Source organism: Doryrhamphus excisus, linkage group LG5 (genome assembly GCF_037039965.1).
Source record: "Doryrhamphus excisus strain RoL-2023G ecotype Guam linkage group LG5, RoL_Dexc_Guam_v1.1, whole genome shotgun sequence".
In the NCBI taxonomy this organism is placed as follows: Eukaryota; Metazoa; Chordata; class Actinopteri; order Syngnathiformes; family Syngnathidae; genus Doryrhamphus; species Doryrhamphus excisus.
Window position 1 is genome coordinate 5,402,659 of NC_136361.1, and position 17,233 is coordinate 5,419,891.

Sequence of the window (17,233 nt, forward strand, 5' to 3'; positions counted from 1 at the left end):
GTCCTGCCTTCTATGTATTATTAATAGAGACACAAATCTGAAGAATGAGACCACATTGCTTGAATATGAAAAAAGCCACTAAAAAGACGAGCGCCATAACAAGAGTCTTTCATATAAGACGACATGATGGCTTTAGTAGAACCACCTTTTATATTTTTATTCATCATGTCAGGGACTTGGTTTGATCTCTGTTGCATGTGAAACTGATTATGCGAGTGCATCATTGCGTTACTCAACCTCTCCAGTTAAATATACACGTTGGGATTAGACAAGCATCCAGCCTTTAACGTCACAGTTTCCCAGGTTTATGAAGCACCTGAGCAAGTTTTATCATACGTAAAGTTTATTGTGAGTTTAGTTGAACTTTATTCTCCTATTTAACAATGCACTCTTTAATTAATCTTCTCCCACAAATCTATTAAAGTCCTCATCTTCTGTATCTAAATTGAGTTCCCGCTCATCATTGTCAGAGTCTTGTTGTCAGGACAACAGTTAAAGCAGTTACAGTATAGCCAATACATTATTTTTACATTATTAGAGCCATCTATGCATGAAATAACACCACCATAGTTACTTTTATACTCATATTACACAATATAGTAAACATAACATCAGTGACGTCGGGAGTTTGGAGTTGCGTTTTAGCTTAGCATGTGTTACAGCCATAACAGTAGTCTGTGTCAGGCATTATTGTGCAGTACAATAACATTACTGACACCTAGTGACTAGCTCAGAATACTACAGCTAATCACAGCATCTTTCAATGTGTGTTCTGAATGCCTTATATTAGCGTTTTAGTTCATTTAGCCATTTGTACACTTGAAATTTAAAGGGGAAATTCACTTTTTGGGGGAAATTTTGCATTCACAACAACATTCACAATCCTTATGTGAAACATGAACACATTTCTTTCCCTTTTCTGTGTATTATAATGCCAGAAAACTAGTTAATATGAGCTAGCTAACAATGGACGTCATTGGGATACACCTATTTCGACTACGAAACCCTCTAACCACATTTTATCATTTTATATACATGCTTGGAACTAATGCTACTTCTTTGTCAACAAGGTAAGACGGCTCCATCCCCCCAAAAAGTGCAGTAAATATGCTTTTTAAAAAAAAAAAGTTATGTTACAAACAGTAAGATTTATTAATATACAGGGTCCGGCAAAATGATTTGACATATTTGTAGGTTAAATAAAAGGCAAATAAAGTAAAGAAACAAAAAAAGTGTCCGTACAATGCCATTTCTTTATAATGCCAATATTTTTTGTTTAAATAATAAAGCATCGCGCTTTTATTGTGGAAACGTTTTTCATAACAAACTAATCTGTAACTGCAACACAAAAAGCCTTCCCTTTGCCCTTCAATCTTGGTAGACATGATCTACTGGATCCGCATTGAAACGAAAATCAACCAGCCGATCTCGCACTGCCAACTGATTTAACTTTTAAAACATAATGAAACAGATTGGCATTAAATGTACTTTTTGAAAATAATCTTTACTTTATTTGCCTTTTATTTAACCTACAAATGTGTCAGATCATTTTGCCTGACCCTGTATTTATGAAAAACTGTGATAGAGTGAAGCTGTGAAATTTGAAAGCACCAAGCGGCGAGGGAGTACCGTATGAGCCCTGTGATTGGCTGGCAACCAGTCCATGGTCTAGGGCAGGGGTGGGAAAACTACGGCCCGGGGGCCACATCCGGCTCGCCAAGTGTTTGAATACGGCCCGCCCAATCTTTCCAAAGTATTTCATTTAAACTCAACATACAACCTGGCATCATGGCCTGAGCCAACCTTTTTATGGTTTTATCAATTTCGTTTTTTGACATGGTCTGTTGTTTACAAAGTGCTCCTGAAAAAAGGGACACAAGCACATAATAATAATAATAATAATTATTATTATTAGATTATTATAATTATTATTAGAACTATTATGATTATTATAATTATTATATTAATGCTAATTATTATATTAATTATATATAATATTGTTATATTTGCATATTTTACATAATAATAATATAATAATTATTATTTTAATTTTATTGTAATTATTATAATATTTTATTATTTTTAAAATATTTAAATATAAAATAATAAATAATAATAGCAGATTGCATGACAATTTTACAGATACAATAATACCAGGTGGACTGTTACGTGTAAAATATATAGTCTGCCCCCCGTAAATTTTGTCATATCAATGCGGCCCGCGAGTCAAAAAGTTTGCCCACCCCTGGTCTAGGGTGTAATTTCCCGACTTTTCCAAACATGCAACCCACAAGCCGTGATAAGAAAAGTGCATATGAAGAACCACATTGGATTGAAGTATAAAGTACTTATTTGCTATCAAATGGTGAAAGAACAACACAGCAGCCTTGTTTTCCATATAAAGAAAAGTTTTTTTTTAATAGATAGAAGTCTCATTTGCAAAAACACGTAGAAACATTGGAAGACACTGCATATGTACACTGTGTTCACTACCTCCTCAATGACACAAGTAGGACAGTTTCCTTTTTGTTTTACAAAACGGTAGCAAGAAAAAGCCACACGTTTTTTTTTTTTTTACCTCAGACAAAGAGAAAAGCCTTCAAACTGCAGGTTTTAAATTATACATTTTTGCCTTACAATAAATACGAGTCATCAAAACGTGTATTGAAATGAGAACACACGTAAAGCAAATGACGAATTCATAACAGTGACACAACGTACGCTTGTGCGTGTCGACTAAAGTAAAACAACTGAACTTCAACTGAACGACTCTCAGTAGTGCAATTCTGTAGCGTTACAGAACTGAGGCTCCGACATTGAATTCATTTGGTGCTTTTCCTTGCCATGTGCAAAAAAACACTGATTGTGAAGACCACGTCTGACGTTAGGTTGACCGAACAACATTGTTAACAAAACCAAAAGTGTCTTTTTTTTTTCTTCTTTTTTTTTGTTGCAGCGAGACAGTTTTGCTGATCTTATAATGAACACTAATACAAACTGTACAACATAAGCTGTCACATTAAAAGACAACGTTGAAGATCTTATTGTGCGCTTTGACCGAAGACTAAAAACGTCAAAAACGTCTTCTCCTTCAGATTAAACTAAAAAACAAAACAAAAAACCTTCAACTTATAATGTGCTCATGGAACTCTGTGCAGTGTTTTCATTATCGGGGTATCCAAATGTTGTCCAATGAGGGACGCATAACAAAAAATGCTGGTATGACTTTTGCTTTTGCTCAGTGGAACCTCTAAAGTCGTAATGCTGCTTGAGATCTGAGTTGTTTTTCCCATAGGAAGAATGGAAATATAATTTAACTAATCCCTCGTTTATCACGGTTAATTGGCTCCAGACCCAACTGTAGGATTGGGTAGCGTTCCTTATTTAGAAATGGAATATATTCGTAAAACCTGTTTTACGGCCTTCTAATTCCATTTTATGTCATTATTAAAGTCCTCCAGATATGAAATAGCACCCCTATAGTCACCTGTACACTCCTAATACCCAATGTAGTAGAACAAATCAGCGTAAGTAAGCCATTTAAGACTTGTGATTATGTGTTACAATAAATGTCAGGGGTGTAGAGTTCAGTTTCAGCTTTGGCCGCTAAAGTTGCCCATGTTTTTATTCGGAATTTTTATTTTTAAATTATTATCAGGCTGCACGGTGGTCTAGTGGTTAGCGCGCAGACTTCACAGCTAGGAGACCCGAGTTCAATTCCACCCTCGGCCATCTCTCTGTGTGGAGTTTGCATGTTCTCCCCATTGGTTTTCTCCGAGTACTCCGGTTTCCTCCCACATTCCAAAAACATGCTAGGTTAATTAGCGACTCCAAATTGTCCATAGGATTGAATGTGTGTCTATATGTGCCCTGTGATTGGCTGGTGACCAGTCCAGGGTGTACCCCGCCTCTCGCCCGAAGCCAGCTGGGATAGGCTCCAGCATCCCCCGCGACCGTCGTGAGGATAAGCGGTTGAAAATGAATGAATTTAGAGCATAGAAAACCATCAAAAAATTGTTCTTAACATTATTAGAGCCCTCTATACATGAAATAACACCCCTATAGTCAACTTTACATTCATATTAGCCAAATGTAATGGTCTTAATAAGAGAAAATAAGACATAATATAGGCTCATTCCGGCTGCACGGGGTCCGAGTGGTTAACGCGCAGGCCTCACAGCTAGGAGACCTAAGTTCAATTCCACCCATGAATGAATGAATAAATTATTATCGTTTCTGTTTTCTGTTGTTCCAACTCTTCAGTCTGGTGCTTGTGTGTCTCACCGTACATTACAGTAACACTAGTGACACTTAATAACCACTGTGGAATACTACATATAAAGGGTATTGCCCATGCACACATCTGCATGTGTGGGAAAAAAAAAATTCAGTATGCGGTTTTTCCGTGATGGAAAAAGTTTGGACACCCCTGCTCGTCATGATCAAAGCTGTTTTCGGTTATGTTAACAGCTGCTTATGTCGATTTGAGTCGAGCAATTCGAGGGATATTGACTTTACATTTACATTACGATTACATTTGCCCTCAATGCTGTCACTAGCTAGCGCTGTATTTCCAATGAGAATTAGCGTTTGTAGTATTAGTGATGGTGTTGAACCTTAGAGGATCCACTGTATGTTATTCTACCTGATATCCAGCAGGTGTTGATGCATTGCGTTTTCATTTTTCAGTGTGGGCGATAAGTGCTGAAACATGTTCCAACCTAACCTCCCTTGAAGAAACCCCCGTGTCAGAGGTAAGTCGTCTCCTGCGTAGAAATTTGACATTGGTGTTATGACGTGAGAGCAAAAAATGTCCAAACACATGAATGCACAATACATGAAATAAGCGGTTGCGTCTACACATGATTCCACTAATCCAAAAGTGCTTGGAACCAACTAGAAAAGACAAAATTCACCAATTCAAAATATGGGTTTTGATTGTCAAAACACTAACACGAGAACCTGAGCATGTTTTGTCACATCTTCGTCAAAGTGAAGAATGTTGACTTCCTGCATTTTCATGCTGGTAAATGTGCAGGGGAAAACGATAGTACTATTCTACATTGTGTGTTTTTGTGTGGTTGATGACGGGGGCGAGGGGGGGGCACGACACATTTTTAGGGCATATAAATGAAAGGACTTGATTTGTGAGGCCCCGTGCTCGCACACGGCATAACGTTCCTTGGACCGGCCGTCATGGCTTTACTCATGTCATGGCCGCCCTCGGACCACGGCGGGGAGTCCATTGGCTCTCGCTTGATGGAATGGATGAGCCCGTGACCTTTGAACTCATAATGCTTGTTGAAGTCCTGGTGCAAGTAGGCCTTTTGAGGCTCCTGTTGGTAGACGTGCGAGTTGATGAGGTTGACTGATTGATTACTGCATTGGGTGTGAGAGAGTCTCTGAGGGCTAAATTGGCCGTTGTCGTTGTTGCCCAAGTCTTTGTCGCATTTCAGCAAACGTCCGCTGTTGTTTACTGCATAGTTCTGAAAGTTGCCGCTGTTGTACGGTGGGCTGATGCTCGCCTTGCCACGCTGGCAGGGCGAGTACTGCAAATCGTAATAATCGGCCTCGGATTTCAGTTGGAGGCCGGAGCTCTGGTCGTATATCCCGTTACCGTAGCGACGGTCCATAACATCCGGATCCCGGTTTGCCCAGGGGCGCCCGTAAGGATCGCAGCCATTCTCGGAGTCTGAGTCGTGCTCTACTTTAATGGGTGGCATCTCGGACATCAGGTGGCCGTCGTAGCATTCGCCGTAACCGTTCTCGCTTTTCACTAAATCAACGCAGTAGGGGTCTGGGTCCGCTGGAATCTGGAGATTCCCGTAGAGCTTGGACACAAACACCTCACCGTTTCTGCTGCTGTGGCAGCTGGGAGAAAGACGGTACGGCTTCCCATATTGGCCGGCCTTGTTTAAGCGGTTAGTAGGAACGTAGCCGACACCCTGGCCCCCTCTGAGGGCCCCGGAGGTTGGCCGCAGAGGCCAACCGCTCCCTAATCCTGGACTGAGGCCCTTATGGGAAGACATGGACGACTTGCAGAAGTTGAGAGGCTCCTCTTGGTTATAGTAGCCATCAGTGCGGAACTTGAGGTTGTCTTTGGTGAGTGGGGTCCAGGGAGTGTGGTGGCCCCTATGAGTGCCCCCGGGGGTTGGACAGGAGAGGAGGAGAGGGTCAGCTACATCGCCCATTCCCCCGCTAAAGGAATGCCTGCGGAGGTGTTCGCCTCGTTCTCTGTAAGACAGAATAGAAAGGAGGCGGAGACTTGAATTACAGTGGAAATACACGGTTGACGCTTTTGTCGACATTAAATTTTTAGTTGCGATCCTTTAAGATAATACAAATATTTCCTATGACTTCCAAAAATATCCCTGGGTGGGAATGTCAACCAGTACATTAATGACTCAGTGAACAAATATTAAGGTTTTTGGTTCACATAAGTTCATGAGAGAGTCGTTCAAGAAGTGAGTCATCTTTTCCGAGATGCGCGTCATCTTACAATTGAAAACAGAGTAAACATCCAAGAACCGCAAGATCAATGATGGCCAGGACTGCTTGTTTATGGACCAATCTTTAACAATATCTTCATTTATCATCATGTCAATACAGGAGAAGAGTTATGTTGGTGAGTGCTGGGTTTGTCGATCCCTACTTACGGAGAAAAGGTTGCCTAACACTCAATAAATTGCTATTCAGCTTTGGTGGAGCTCCATGTTGGACTAAGTACAATTCTAGCATCTGAAGGTTCATTGGGCACTACTCGAAAACCACGACTCCAATCAATAAATAATATGAGGAGATGCATGCCAATCTATTAATGGGGTTTCTCTCTTCTTGTGTCATGAATAATAATAATAATAATCACCCGCCTGAGTAACTGTGAACACTGACATATCGCCCTTTAGCTCGGGCTAATGTTACAAACTGATATTATAATAATATATTAATAAACACACTCTGGTCACTCTTACCCATGCTCCAGTGTAGAGATAATGCCTCCTCCGCTTTTGTTCTTTCCTCGCATTAGCATGTTCTTCATTTTCATCTCGGTAATGGAGGGCAGTAGAAGGGGTACAGCTATGCAGAAGAGAGCCAGCTGGGGAGGAAGCGGAGCTCCGGAGGCTGACTTCTTCTTCTGTCCGTGAAGGAACTTCAGCCGACCCTGAAACTGCATTGTCTGGAATGGGAGACAGGAAGAAATTTGGTGGTTTGAACATGGCAGGGTTTACATTTTGGCAGTAAAGTGATTATACAGGATATATTTTTTTTAATTAATCATCATTACGGGTTAGTGGTTGGTCAGACTGGGCTTGACTTGTGGAGGAGGAAAACCTACTTTATGACCAAACTGGTCTTGAATATGAATCCAGTAAAGTGGAAGCTGTTGGATTGGCTGACTCTCGTCGACATAAGCGGTTGTTGGCTTAAACAAAGCTAGCACATTTACTTGATAAATGATTTTTCACCTTCATATTTTCATAGATAGTTTGTCTATATGTGCCCTGTGATTGGCTGCCGACCAGTCCAGGGTGTACCCCGCCTCTCGCCCGAAGACAGCTGGGATAAGCTCCAGCGTATCCAAGAGCCTTGTGAGGATAGGCAGCATAAGCCGACCAATCACATCTCTGTAGTCTGTGTCTCCATTGATGCAAGCTTCGATTGTTTTATGAAGTCGGTAAGGGTGAGCTAGCGTGGCTTACTTAGGGGATCCGAAGTATAATTTCACAAGAAAAAGATTTGTTTTTAATTGTATTATTTATTTATTACAATTATTATTTTATTTATTTATTTATTAAAGAAAAAATACAATATTTTCAAAATCATAATAAGAGAAATAAAAAAAGTTAAATTGAGTAGGAAAAAAGTTATTATATGGGAAGGAAGTCAAAATATTATAAAGAGAGAATAAAGCCATAAAATTAGCAAATTATTTATTTATTTATTAAAGAAAAAAATACATTATTTTCAAAATCATAATAAGAGAAATAAAAAGCAGTTTGCTAAATTAGGTTGGAAAAAAGTTCTTATATGGGAATTAAGTCAAAATATTGTGAGAATAAAGTCACAAAATTAGCAAATGTAATTACATATTAATTATAAATGTCCATAAAAAAAGGAGAAACAAGAGCTCTGACTGAAGTTAATAATACTAAAGGCTTTTTCACTACATCACAAATACAGTATATGTAATGCTGAGAGTCCACTGAGCTGGCGCCAGTTGGTGCCAGTTCGCGTCAATGCAATTTGCTGTGGTGCCTAGTGTCACCAGTAAGGTGCCTAGTGGCGTGCAGTGGCTCAAACTGCCTCCCAATTGGCTCATGGCGGCAAAAATTTACTTTGGCGGCAAGACAATGTCAAAATGTTTAAAATCTTTGTTGCGTCACTTGCCACTTGGAATCAACTGGAATGTAATGGCGCGATCCAAGTTGCGCCAATGATGCTATGAGTCCACTGGGCCGGTGCCAGTTGGTGCCAGTTTGCACCAGTTCGCTCCAAAAATTCCATGTTGCCATTATTCAGCGCCACAGCGAGCCACTACGCGCCAATCACATAATCTTTGTCGTGAACTGGCACCAACTGGCACCGGCCCAGTGGACTCCTCGCATAACTTCTTGCAGTGTTTGTTTACAAATGACAAAAGTAGCCCTAGCATCCTTTCATTGGACACCCCTTGAATCAGGAAGTACCCGCTAATGCGGCGACGCACACTCATCTGTAGCTCTACACTTAGACATGGCAATGTTGTTCTAGTTGAAATACTCAGTTCCTTATATTCTTTATTTGATCTTAGTGTTGTATCTTTTCAGCAATAACTTTGACGGATGAGGAAACCATTCACAATCGTTTGATTTGATTCCGAACTGCTCCTAGCACAGAAAATTGCCGTATAGAATTTCTGTTGTGTGCCAATGTCAAGCAGAATGGACTCGGTCAACTCCTGTTCTGCTCGGTCCTGTCATCCGACCTCAAGCGCTTTTCTTCTTGAGACGAACCAGTCCGTCTCCTTAATATGCAAGACGGTGTGTAGTCCATTATCTTCAATTACACACTGGTAGAAGAACACTTCCTGCTGCACATGCGTCATATAACTTTAATTGAACCTGAACCCCACTTCCAAGAGGATTTTGACCACTGGCTTTGCATCTTGAAGTATTCGTATCACTCACCAAGAATCCAGATGTGCTGTCCAAGAGACAGCGAACCCTGGCTATGAAGCATCTGTTTAGAAAGCAGGAGAGCTCGGCAGGAATGCCCCCCGCTTCTGGAGAGTGGAACAGGCTGCTCACCGCAAAGTCGTCACCTAAATGCAAAACCAGCGTGTAATCGTTTTCCTTTGTATCGCAAAATACACAGAAATGAAGCCATAAAGTACATGGATATGAATGCAATTACATCATTAAAGTGATGGATTAGTTGCAGTTTAACTTGGCGCGTCGGCACATTTCAGCGGCGACCGTTTTCATTTCCTGTAATAAATGACCCACCAGTCCCTGCAGTGAGCTGGGTGTCCTGATGCGCTGATGCCCCCTGGTGCTGTTGGGGACACATGGCCCAGTGCAGTTGGCTTCTGAACTCCTGGCGGTCGTCTATGTGGATGTAGTCAAACACGTTCTGGTGCATCACATCCGTCTACAAAGAAGGAATCATGCAGAGAAGTTTACCGTGTGAATCTTGGATTAAAAAAAAGCTTCAGACACAAAATGAATTATTTAGCATCACATGCAATGTGAGAATGTGGCGAAGGATTAATCAACTAGATATATGTGTGGATCTTTTTTGTTCCTGCCTATAATAACGAACAATAATAATGATTATTATATTCAAATTAATACATTAAATCACAGAGAAAAAAATAAAAAAAAAAAAAAATATATATATATATATATATATATATATATATATATAAAATATATATATTTATTTATTTTATATATATTTCATTTATATTAGGGATGTCCGATATTGTCCAAATCTCAATTTCCAATACCGATATGTTTAACATGACATATCTCTTGTGGTGGAATGAACACATTATCTGTTCTATGCAGCATTTTTTTTAAAATATTGGCTTTCATAATCGGGAAAAAATTAGATACTGATATCAAGCGATATTGCATTTTTATTTTAAAAACATATTTTTGCGTTTTTTATTATTGTAATTATTTCATATGTAATTATTTGCATAATTAAATGAAAAATAATGCATTTTTTTAAACTTTTGTAAAGCTTTGTACATTCTACAAATCATTACATTAAAAATAATGCGTAGCTCGATTTTTAAGCACACCCGATATATTATACAGCTATATATTATTATTATAAATATAACAATAATGGTTAATAATACATTTTGTAAAATGTAAAAAAGACAGACATTTAAAAGAAAACATTCTTAACATTAATTTTATGATGTTATGACCTTGATTAAAAATATTTACTAAATATATATATATAAATACATATTTAATACTTTTTCACGTACTTTATTTCATTTGATAAAAAATTCTAATTATTTAAAAAAGAATCCAATAATATAGCAAATAAATACAAGTAATGCATTAAAATATTTATTCAATCAGAATATTATCCAGTTATGTTTATACTAAAATTATATATCTATGTATAGCTTTCAAATATATTTACAACTAGCTATGTATTATTTTTAATGTAATGATTTGTAGAATGTACGAAGGTTTACAAAAGTTTAAAAAATGCATTATTTTTCATTTAATTAAGCAAATAATTACAATAATAAAAAAACACAAAAATATATTTTAAGAATTTAATTTAAGAATTTTAAGAATATTTATTCATATTAGATTATCAATATATTAAAATGATGCAGTATGTACATATAGTTTAAATATAAACCATCCATTGTTATTATGTTGTTAGTGGGCAGGCCTCACAGCTAGGAGACCCGAGTTCGATTCCACCCTCAGCCATCTCTGTGTGGAGTTTGCATGTTCTCCCCGTGCATGCGTGGGTTTTCTCCGGGTACTCCGGTTTCCTCCCACATTCCAAAAACATGCTAGGTTAATTGGCGACTCCAAATTGTCCATAGGTATGAATGTGAGTGTGAATGGTTGTTTGTCTATATGTGCCCTGTGATTGGCTGGCGACCTCTTGCCCGAAGACAACTGGGATAGGCTCCAGCACCCCCCGTGACCCTAGTGAGGATAAGCGGTAAATGAATAATTTATGTCATTGTTTTATGTGGTAGATGCAGATATAGGCTGGAAGATTCCGATCGTTTCTGCTGAGAGAAGACGTTTACGTCACATTGTACACCCGAGTCAATGGAAGTCACGCTGTCACAGTTTTGCAAGTACAGTAAAAGCGAGGGCAGCTGCAGGGCCAGTGAGGGCAGCTGTGTTTGTCAAACATCGCGTGACACCAGCTCCCGAACAGCAGTCCGGCCTAGCTTACCCTCGCCATTTACACACACATGCATACACACAGTGAGTCAGACTCCAGCCTGCTCTCGTCATCTTACTTTTTTTTTTTTCCCCGGCAATTGCTTTGCTTTTCTGTCATTCCCTGACAGATTCCTCACTAGCATGTTCAACCTTCTCCTCTTCCCTCTCTCTCTCCGAAATTTCCACACTGGTGGCACGCGAGGGCTTTTGATCGACTGCCTCCAAAAATACAATCTGTTCCCAACGTCCTCACCATGTGGTTTTGGTGCCCTACCGGCAGTCCGGCAGACAGATGGATTGAATGACTATTGTTTATGTTTCTTTAAAAAAAAAAAAAAAAAGGGAAGAGGAAAAGGCAAGGAAGTGATAATTTTGCTAGCCTTCAAAGACGAACTGCGGCGGAAAATACGATCAAAGGTCTTTGGAGTTTTTCTGATCTTCTTTTGTGGTGCTACTATGTGTGTTTATCCTTGCGGTATATTAGGGATAAGTGTCCCTTTGACTACAATTGTGGGCACGGGATTACATGACATGTTGTCAAGGCCAACTAAGGGACTTAAAAACAACGAAAAATGTGGGAATGTTTTTCTAGACAGCGTCTAAAATCCAACATGATGGTCTGTGGGCTTTTAAAGAAAGACTTTTTTGGATGAGTAGACAGTCAACACTCAGCCTTCAAAGTCACCTGTTTTATGGGACGCATACGAGAGCACTGAGAACTACATTTGTGTTGTCATGTTTATAAAAAATAAATAAATAGTCATTTCCTGTCTTTGGTGAACATAAAACCAAACCACACAAAAGTGATGTGCATGCTGGGATGTTCAAGGGCCGTCATTGTAACCATATATCCATTCTGTGTTATGTCGAACTACTCATCCAGTCCTGGTGTTCTTCTTATTACTAAAAAAGTAACCGCTTCAGTTGACGCCAGCATAAAATGTGACACCCAGAGTAGTCATTTCTGTGAAAATGTCGACAGGTGTTGGTGTTGACAACAGTAACATAACTAGTAGTCTAGTTACACAGCAGTAAGACATGCAAACAGTGACTTCCTGTTCAGTGCAAAGTAAGCTTCAGCTTCAACATCATTTTTATTTTTATTTTTTAAAGATTATACACAGATTTTGCCTAAAAGCACGCTCTACTCCAGGGGTGTCCAAAGATGTACATTCTAAAATACAATTTCACAAAAACGAGAACAGCAAACATTTTAAATCAGCAGGAATTTGACAAGAAAAAAGTCAAAATATTAACAGAAAAAAGTTATAATCTAACAAGTTTTCTAACAAATTTCATGAGAATAGTGTCGTAACATTACACTTCAAAATGACATAATTGTAGTCATATAGAGTTTAAATATTAATATTATTTTTGAAGTTTTTTTAGAAAAGTGGGTTGGGGAAAAAGTCAAAATATTATGGGAATAAGCTCAAAACATTATGGGAATAAAAGTAGAATATTACAAAAAGAAAATTGTTTGAAAATTGCAACAACAAAAACCCATCTGCTGTTGTCATGTTATGAAAATAAAGTCAAAATGTTGAGAGGAAAAAAAATATCATATTCTAATGAGAAGTTGCAATTTTATGGGAATAAACTCATATTATGAAAAATAATAATGTAAATGACATTATTATTTTTTCCTAATATTCTGAGTTATATTTCAACTCTGTGCTACTCGAGATTAAACTTGTAATATTATGAAAAAGAATATTGTAATTTACATAATTTTTGAAACTTGTAATATTATGAAAAAATAATGTTATTTATATTGTTTTTTTAAACTGGTAATATTATGGAAAAATAATAATGTCATTTACATTAGTTTTTCATGAAGTTTATTCTCGAGTAGCACAGAGTTGAAATATTAAACAAAAAATATGTTTTTTTTAAGTTGTAATATAAGATAAAATAAAGTTTCTCTATGATTCTGTGGGGGGGGGGCTGCATGGTGCATGTAGGTGTAAGTGGTTAGCATGTAGGCCACACAGTCAGGAGATCGGGAAGACCTGGGTTCGAATCTCAGCTTGGGCATCTCTGTGTGGGTTTGGTTCATTGTTATGGTCCTCAAGACATACAAATTATAGACATATACATATATGTATAAATATATATATATATATATATATATATATATATATATATATATATACATACACACACACACACACACACGGTATGCTCATTGATTCCAGACTAATCTGCATCCCTGTTTGATTGTCAGTCAAGTGGGATCATTGTTGCAGAATAATTCCAATTGCAAAGTGTCAATGTGATGTGTGTGTGAGAGAGAGATGTGAACATAAGGGCGGGGGGAAGGGGGCCTGAAAACAGTGAAAAGCACTTTATTTGTGGTTGTAAAAGAGCGGCATGAATTCAGCATCTCGGAGCAGGCGAGGCCATGTTGATATTATCCATAATTAATGACTGGCTTGATATGGCCACTGGAGAGGAAGGAAGCTAAACCACTGGCGACTTATCAACACACAGACGTACACACACACACACACACACACACATTTCAAGGTGAAACTGAGGCATTCACCTCACCCTGGCCTCTAAGCCTAGTGGTAACTCTGTCCTCAAGATAGCTATTAGCATTTATGCTGGCTCAAGGAGCTGACCCATCTTTGACACTTGTTGATCCAGACCAGGAAGTAAACATAATGCTCCTGTACAATAGTGCAAAAGTTGGACCAACCTGATGGAATCCCAGATAGTCCACAATGGTTGACGAGGCATAAAACACCATCCCATCACTGCTCACCACCAAGGCGAATCCTGTCAGAGACTACACACATAAACAAACAAACTGCATTAGTACAGTTTGACTGTCAACATGTGTTAATCATCATTATTACTATTTTATTAAGAAGCATAAAACAACAGCAACTGAATGAATGTGCAATATTAACCTGCCTCTTACCCAAAGACAGCTGGGATAGGCTCCAGCCTACCCTTGACCATAGTAAGGATAAGCGGCATAGACAATGGATGGATGGGTTACTGTTGCGGGCAATATGAGTGTAAAGGTGACTATAGAGGTGATATTTTATGTCTGGAGGGCTCTAATAATGTTTAAAAATATATTCACAAAGTTGTAAACAGGTTTTCTATGCGCTTGATTGCTGGAACAACAGACCTTTATTGCAGGTTTGAATGAACTCACAACAAGAACCATCATAAAAACACTCTGAACTCTCGACGTCACTTCCTGTAGCAACACATACAATCAAATGTCTGATTGAGTCTTATTATGTCTACTGTATTGGCTAATATGAGTGTAAAGGTGACTATAGGGGTGTTATTTTATGTCTAGAGGGCTCTAATAATGTTTAAAAACGTATTTACAAATGTTTTCCATGTGCTTCATAGCTGGAACAACAGACCTTTATTGCAGGTTTGAATGAGCTCACAACAGGAACCATAATAAAAACACGGTCTGTAATTCGTGACAATTTAAAACTGAACTCTGAACTCCCGACGTCACTTCCTGTAGCATTATATACAATCAAATGTCTGATTGAGTCTTATTATGTCTACTGTATTGGTTAATATGAGTGTAAAGGTGACTGTAGGGGTGTTATTTTATGTCTAGAGGGCTCTAATAATGTTTAAAACTTCCCCATTATATCTACTGTATTGGCCAGTATGAGTGTAAAGGTGACTATAGGGGTGTTATTTTGTGTCTAGAGGGCTCTTTTTTGCTTTCAGTTTCAAGGTTTTCTCACTTTTTGTTGTATTTTTTGAATTCTGTTTTTAAAACAAAACATACAATAAATGACAACTTGTTTACTTGACAAACTACAGAACCAGTTGACATAATAAAAATAAAAAGTTGTTTTACTTGACTCTAATGGTGACCTAAGACTTTTGCTTACTTACTGTACAACATTATAAATTACCCGTCATTAAAAAGTGATGTAATTACTATACTCATATGTCGAAAGACATGTTATTTTGAATGGTAAACAACTGGAAAATCCAAATACGGTGGCAGTAATATGTTTATAAACTTCACACAGTGCTGATTCAAACATAATGTGCAAAAAAAAAAAAAAAAAATCTTCGGTCAAGGGGCAGCCAGATGGAAAGCTAAGCAAGAGTTGAAAAACAAGCAGCAGAGGAAGAAGAAAGCACAGGAAGGAGATGTGAAAGAGTGTGTGTGTGTGTGTGTGTGTGTGTGTGACGGCGCGCGCACAGCTGTGATAGCGTGACAACAGCAAGGCTACTTCACTTGCGTGACTGCTGCTGCCAAAGTCTGTCGCTTCTATTTTACTGCGAGACTACGCAGGTCTTCCCTGGTGTGTGTTTGTACTCACTATTCTATGTCACCCTCTCCGTCTACCCGCCATCAATTGCCTCAGCAAGCAGGTTCATGCCGTGACACGAAAATAAATCACTCCTAAATAGGAAGCATAATAGGATAATGACAGGAGTGAAAATATCAATATAGCGAGACTGTAATTAATTAGCCTTAAATAACAATACAGCGTTTTTATGAATGAGTATTATGACTAAGTCCATTTTTAATATGGTTAAAATACGAGAAAACTGCTTCTGTCCAGTATCCCTTACATTAGGGGTATCCAAACTTTTTATACAGAGGGCCGCATACAGAAAAATGTAATACATTTTGTGTATTAAAGATGCTAAAATTAATTTGTTTAACAGTAATCCCTCATTTATCACGATAAATTAGTAGGATTCCTTCTTTATACATTGAATTTCTTTATAGTTAGAGCATTGGGAACCTCTTTAAATATGTTTTTCAACATTATTAGAGCCCTGTATAAATGAAATAGCACCCCTATAGTCACTTTTACACTTGTCTTACCCAATATAATATACATTCATTCATTCATTTTCTACTGCTTATCCTCACAAGGGTTGCGGGGGGTGCTGGAGCCTATCCCAGCTGTCTTCGGACAAGAGGCGGGGTACACCCTGGACTGGTGGCCAGCCAATCACAGAGCACATATAGACAAACAACCATTCACACTCACATTCCTATGGACAATTTGGAGTCGCTAATTAACCTAGCATGTTTTTGGAATGTGGGAGGAAACCGGAGTACCCGGGAAAAAAACCCCACACATGCACGGGGGAGAACATGCAAACTCCACACAAAGATGGCCGAGGGTGGAATTGAACTCGAGTCTCCTTGCTGTGAGGTCTGCTCGCTAACCACTCGGTTGCTGTGCAGCCAGAATGAGTCTATATTATATCTTATTTTCTCTTATTATGACCACTACATTTGGCTAATATGAGTGTAAAGGTGACTATAGGGGTGTTATTTCATGTCTAGAGGGCTCTAATAATGTTAAGAAAAAATTTTTCTATGCTCTAAATTAATTCATTTTCTACCGCTTATCCTCACGAGGGTCGCTGGGGTGCTGGAGCCTACCCCAGCTGTGAGGTCTGCGCGCTAACCACTCGACCATTGTGCAACCCTACAGTAGACATAATAAGAGTAAATATACCATTTACAGACATGAATAAGACTCTGTAGATGTAGATGTGCTACGGTGCGAGGGCATAAGAGTGGACAGGAAGTGACGTTGGGGGTTCAGAGTTGAGTTTTAGCTTGATGTAGGTGTTAGGGATTATTGTGCCTGTTCAGATAATAATAAATAAATAATAATGCCGTACATTACAATAACATTACTGATACGTAGTGACCAGTTTAGAGTAATGCATATTATTACAATGTACGTATTTGAATGCTTTATATTAGTATTTTGGTTTATTTTGCCATTTTTATGCTTGAAGTGTTTAATTCAGGAAATTTGCTTTAATGTGCATATTAT

At 38.4% G+C, this 17,233-nt stretch overlaps 1 protein-coding gene across 2 annotated transcripts in view; it reads right to left on the reverse strand.

Annotated features, from left to right (window-relative positions):
* Window positions 1-4,386: 4,386 nt before the first annotated feature.
* The window catches only part of ahrra (aryl-hydrocarbon receptor repressor a), a 90,122-nt gene continuing 77,275 nt past the window's right edge, over window positions 4,387-17,233 (reverse strand). For both annotated transcript variants that reach the window (XM_058059460.2, XM_058059459.2), the window contains 5 exons: window positions 14,125-14,214; window positions 9,486-9,630; window positions 9,168-9,301; window positions 6,972-7,177; window positions 4,387-6,234 (listed from right to left, as the gene is read on the reverse strand). In XM_058059460.2, coding sequence (XP_057915443.2) covers window positions 5,118-6,234; window positions 6,972-7,177; window positions 9,168-9,301; window positions 9,486-9,630; window positions 14,125-14,214 — 1,692 coding nt within the window. In that variant the 3' untranslated portion in view covers window positions 4,387-5,117. The remainder of the gene's footprint in view (window positions 6,235-6,971; window positions 7,178-9,167; window positions 9,302-9,485; window positions 9,631-14,124; window positions 14,215-17,233) is intronic.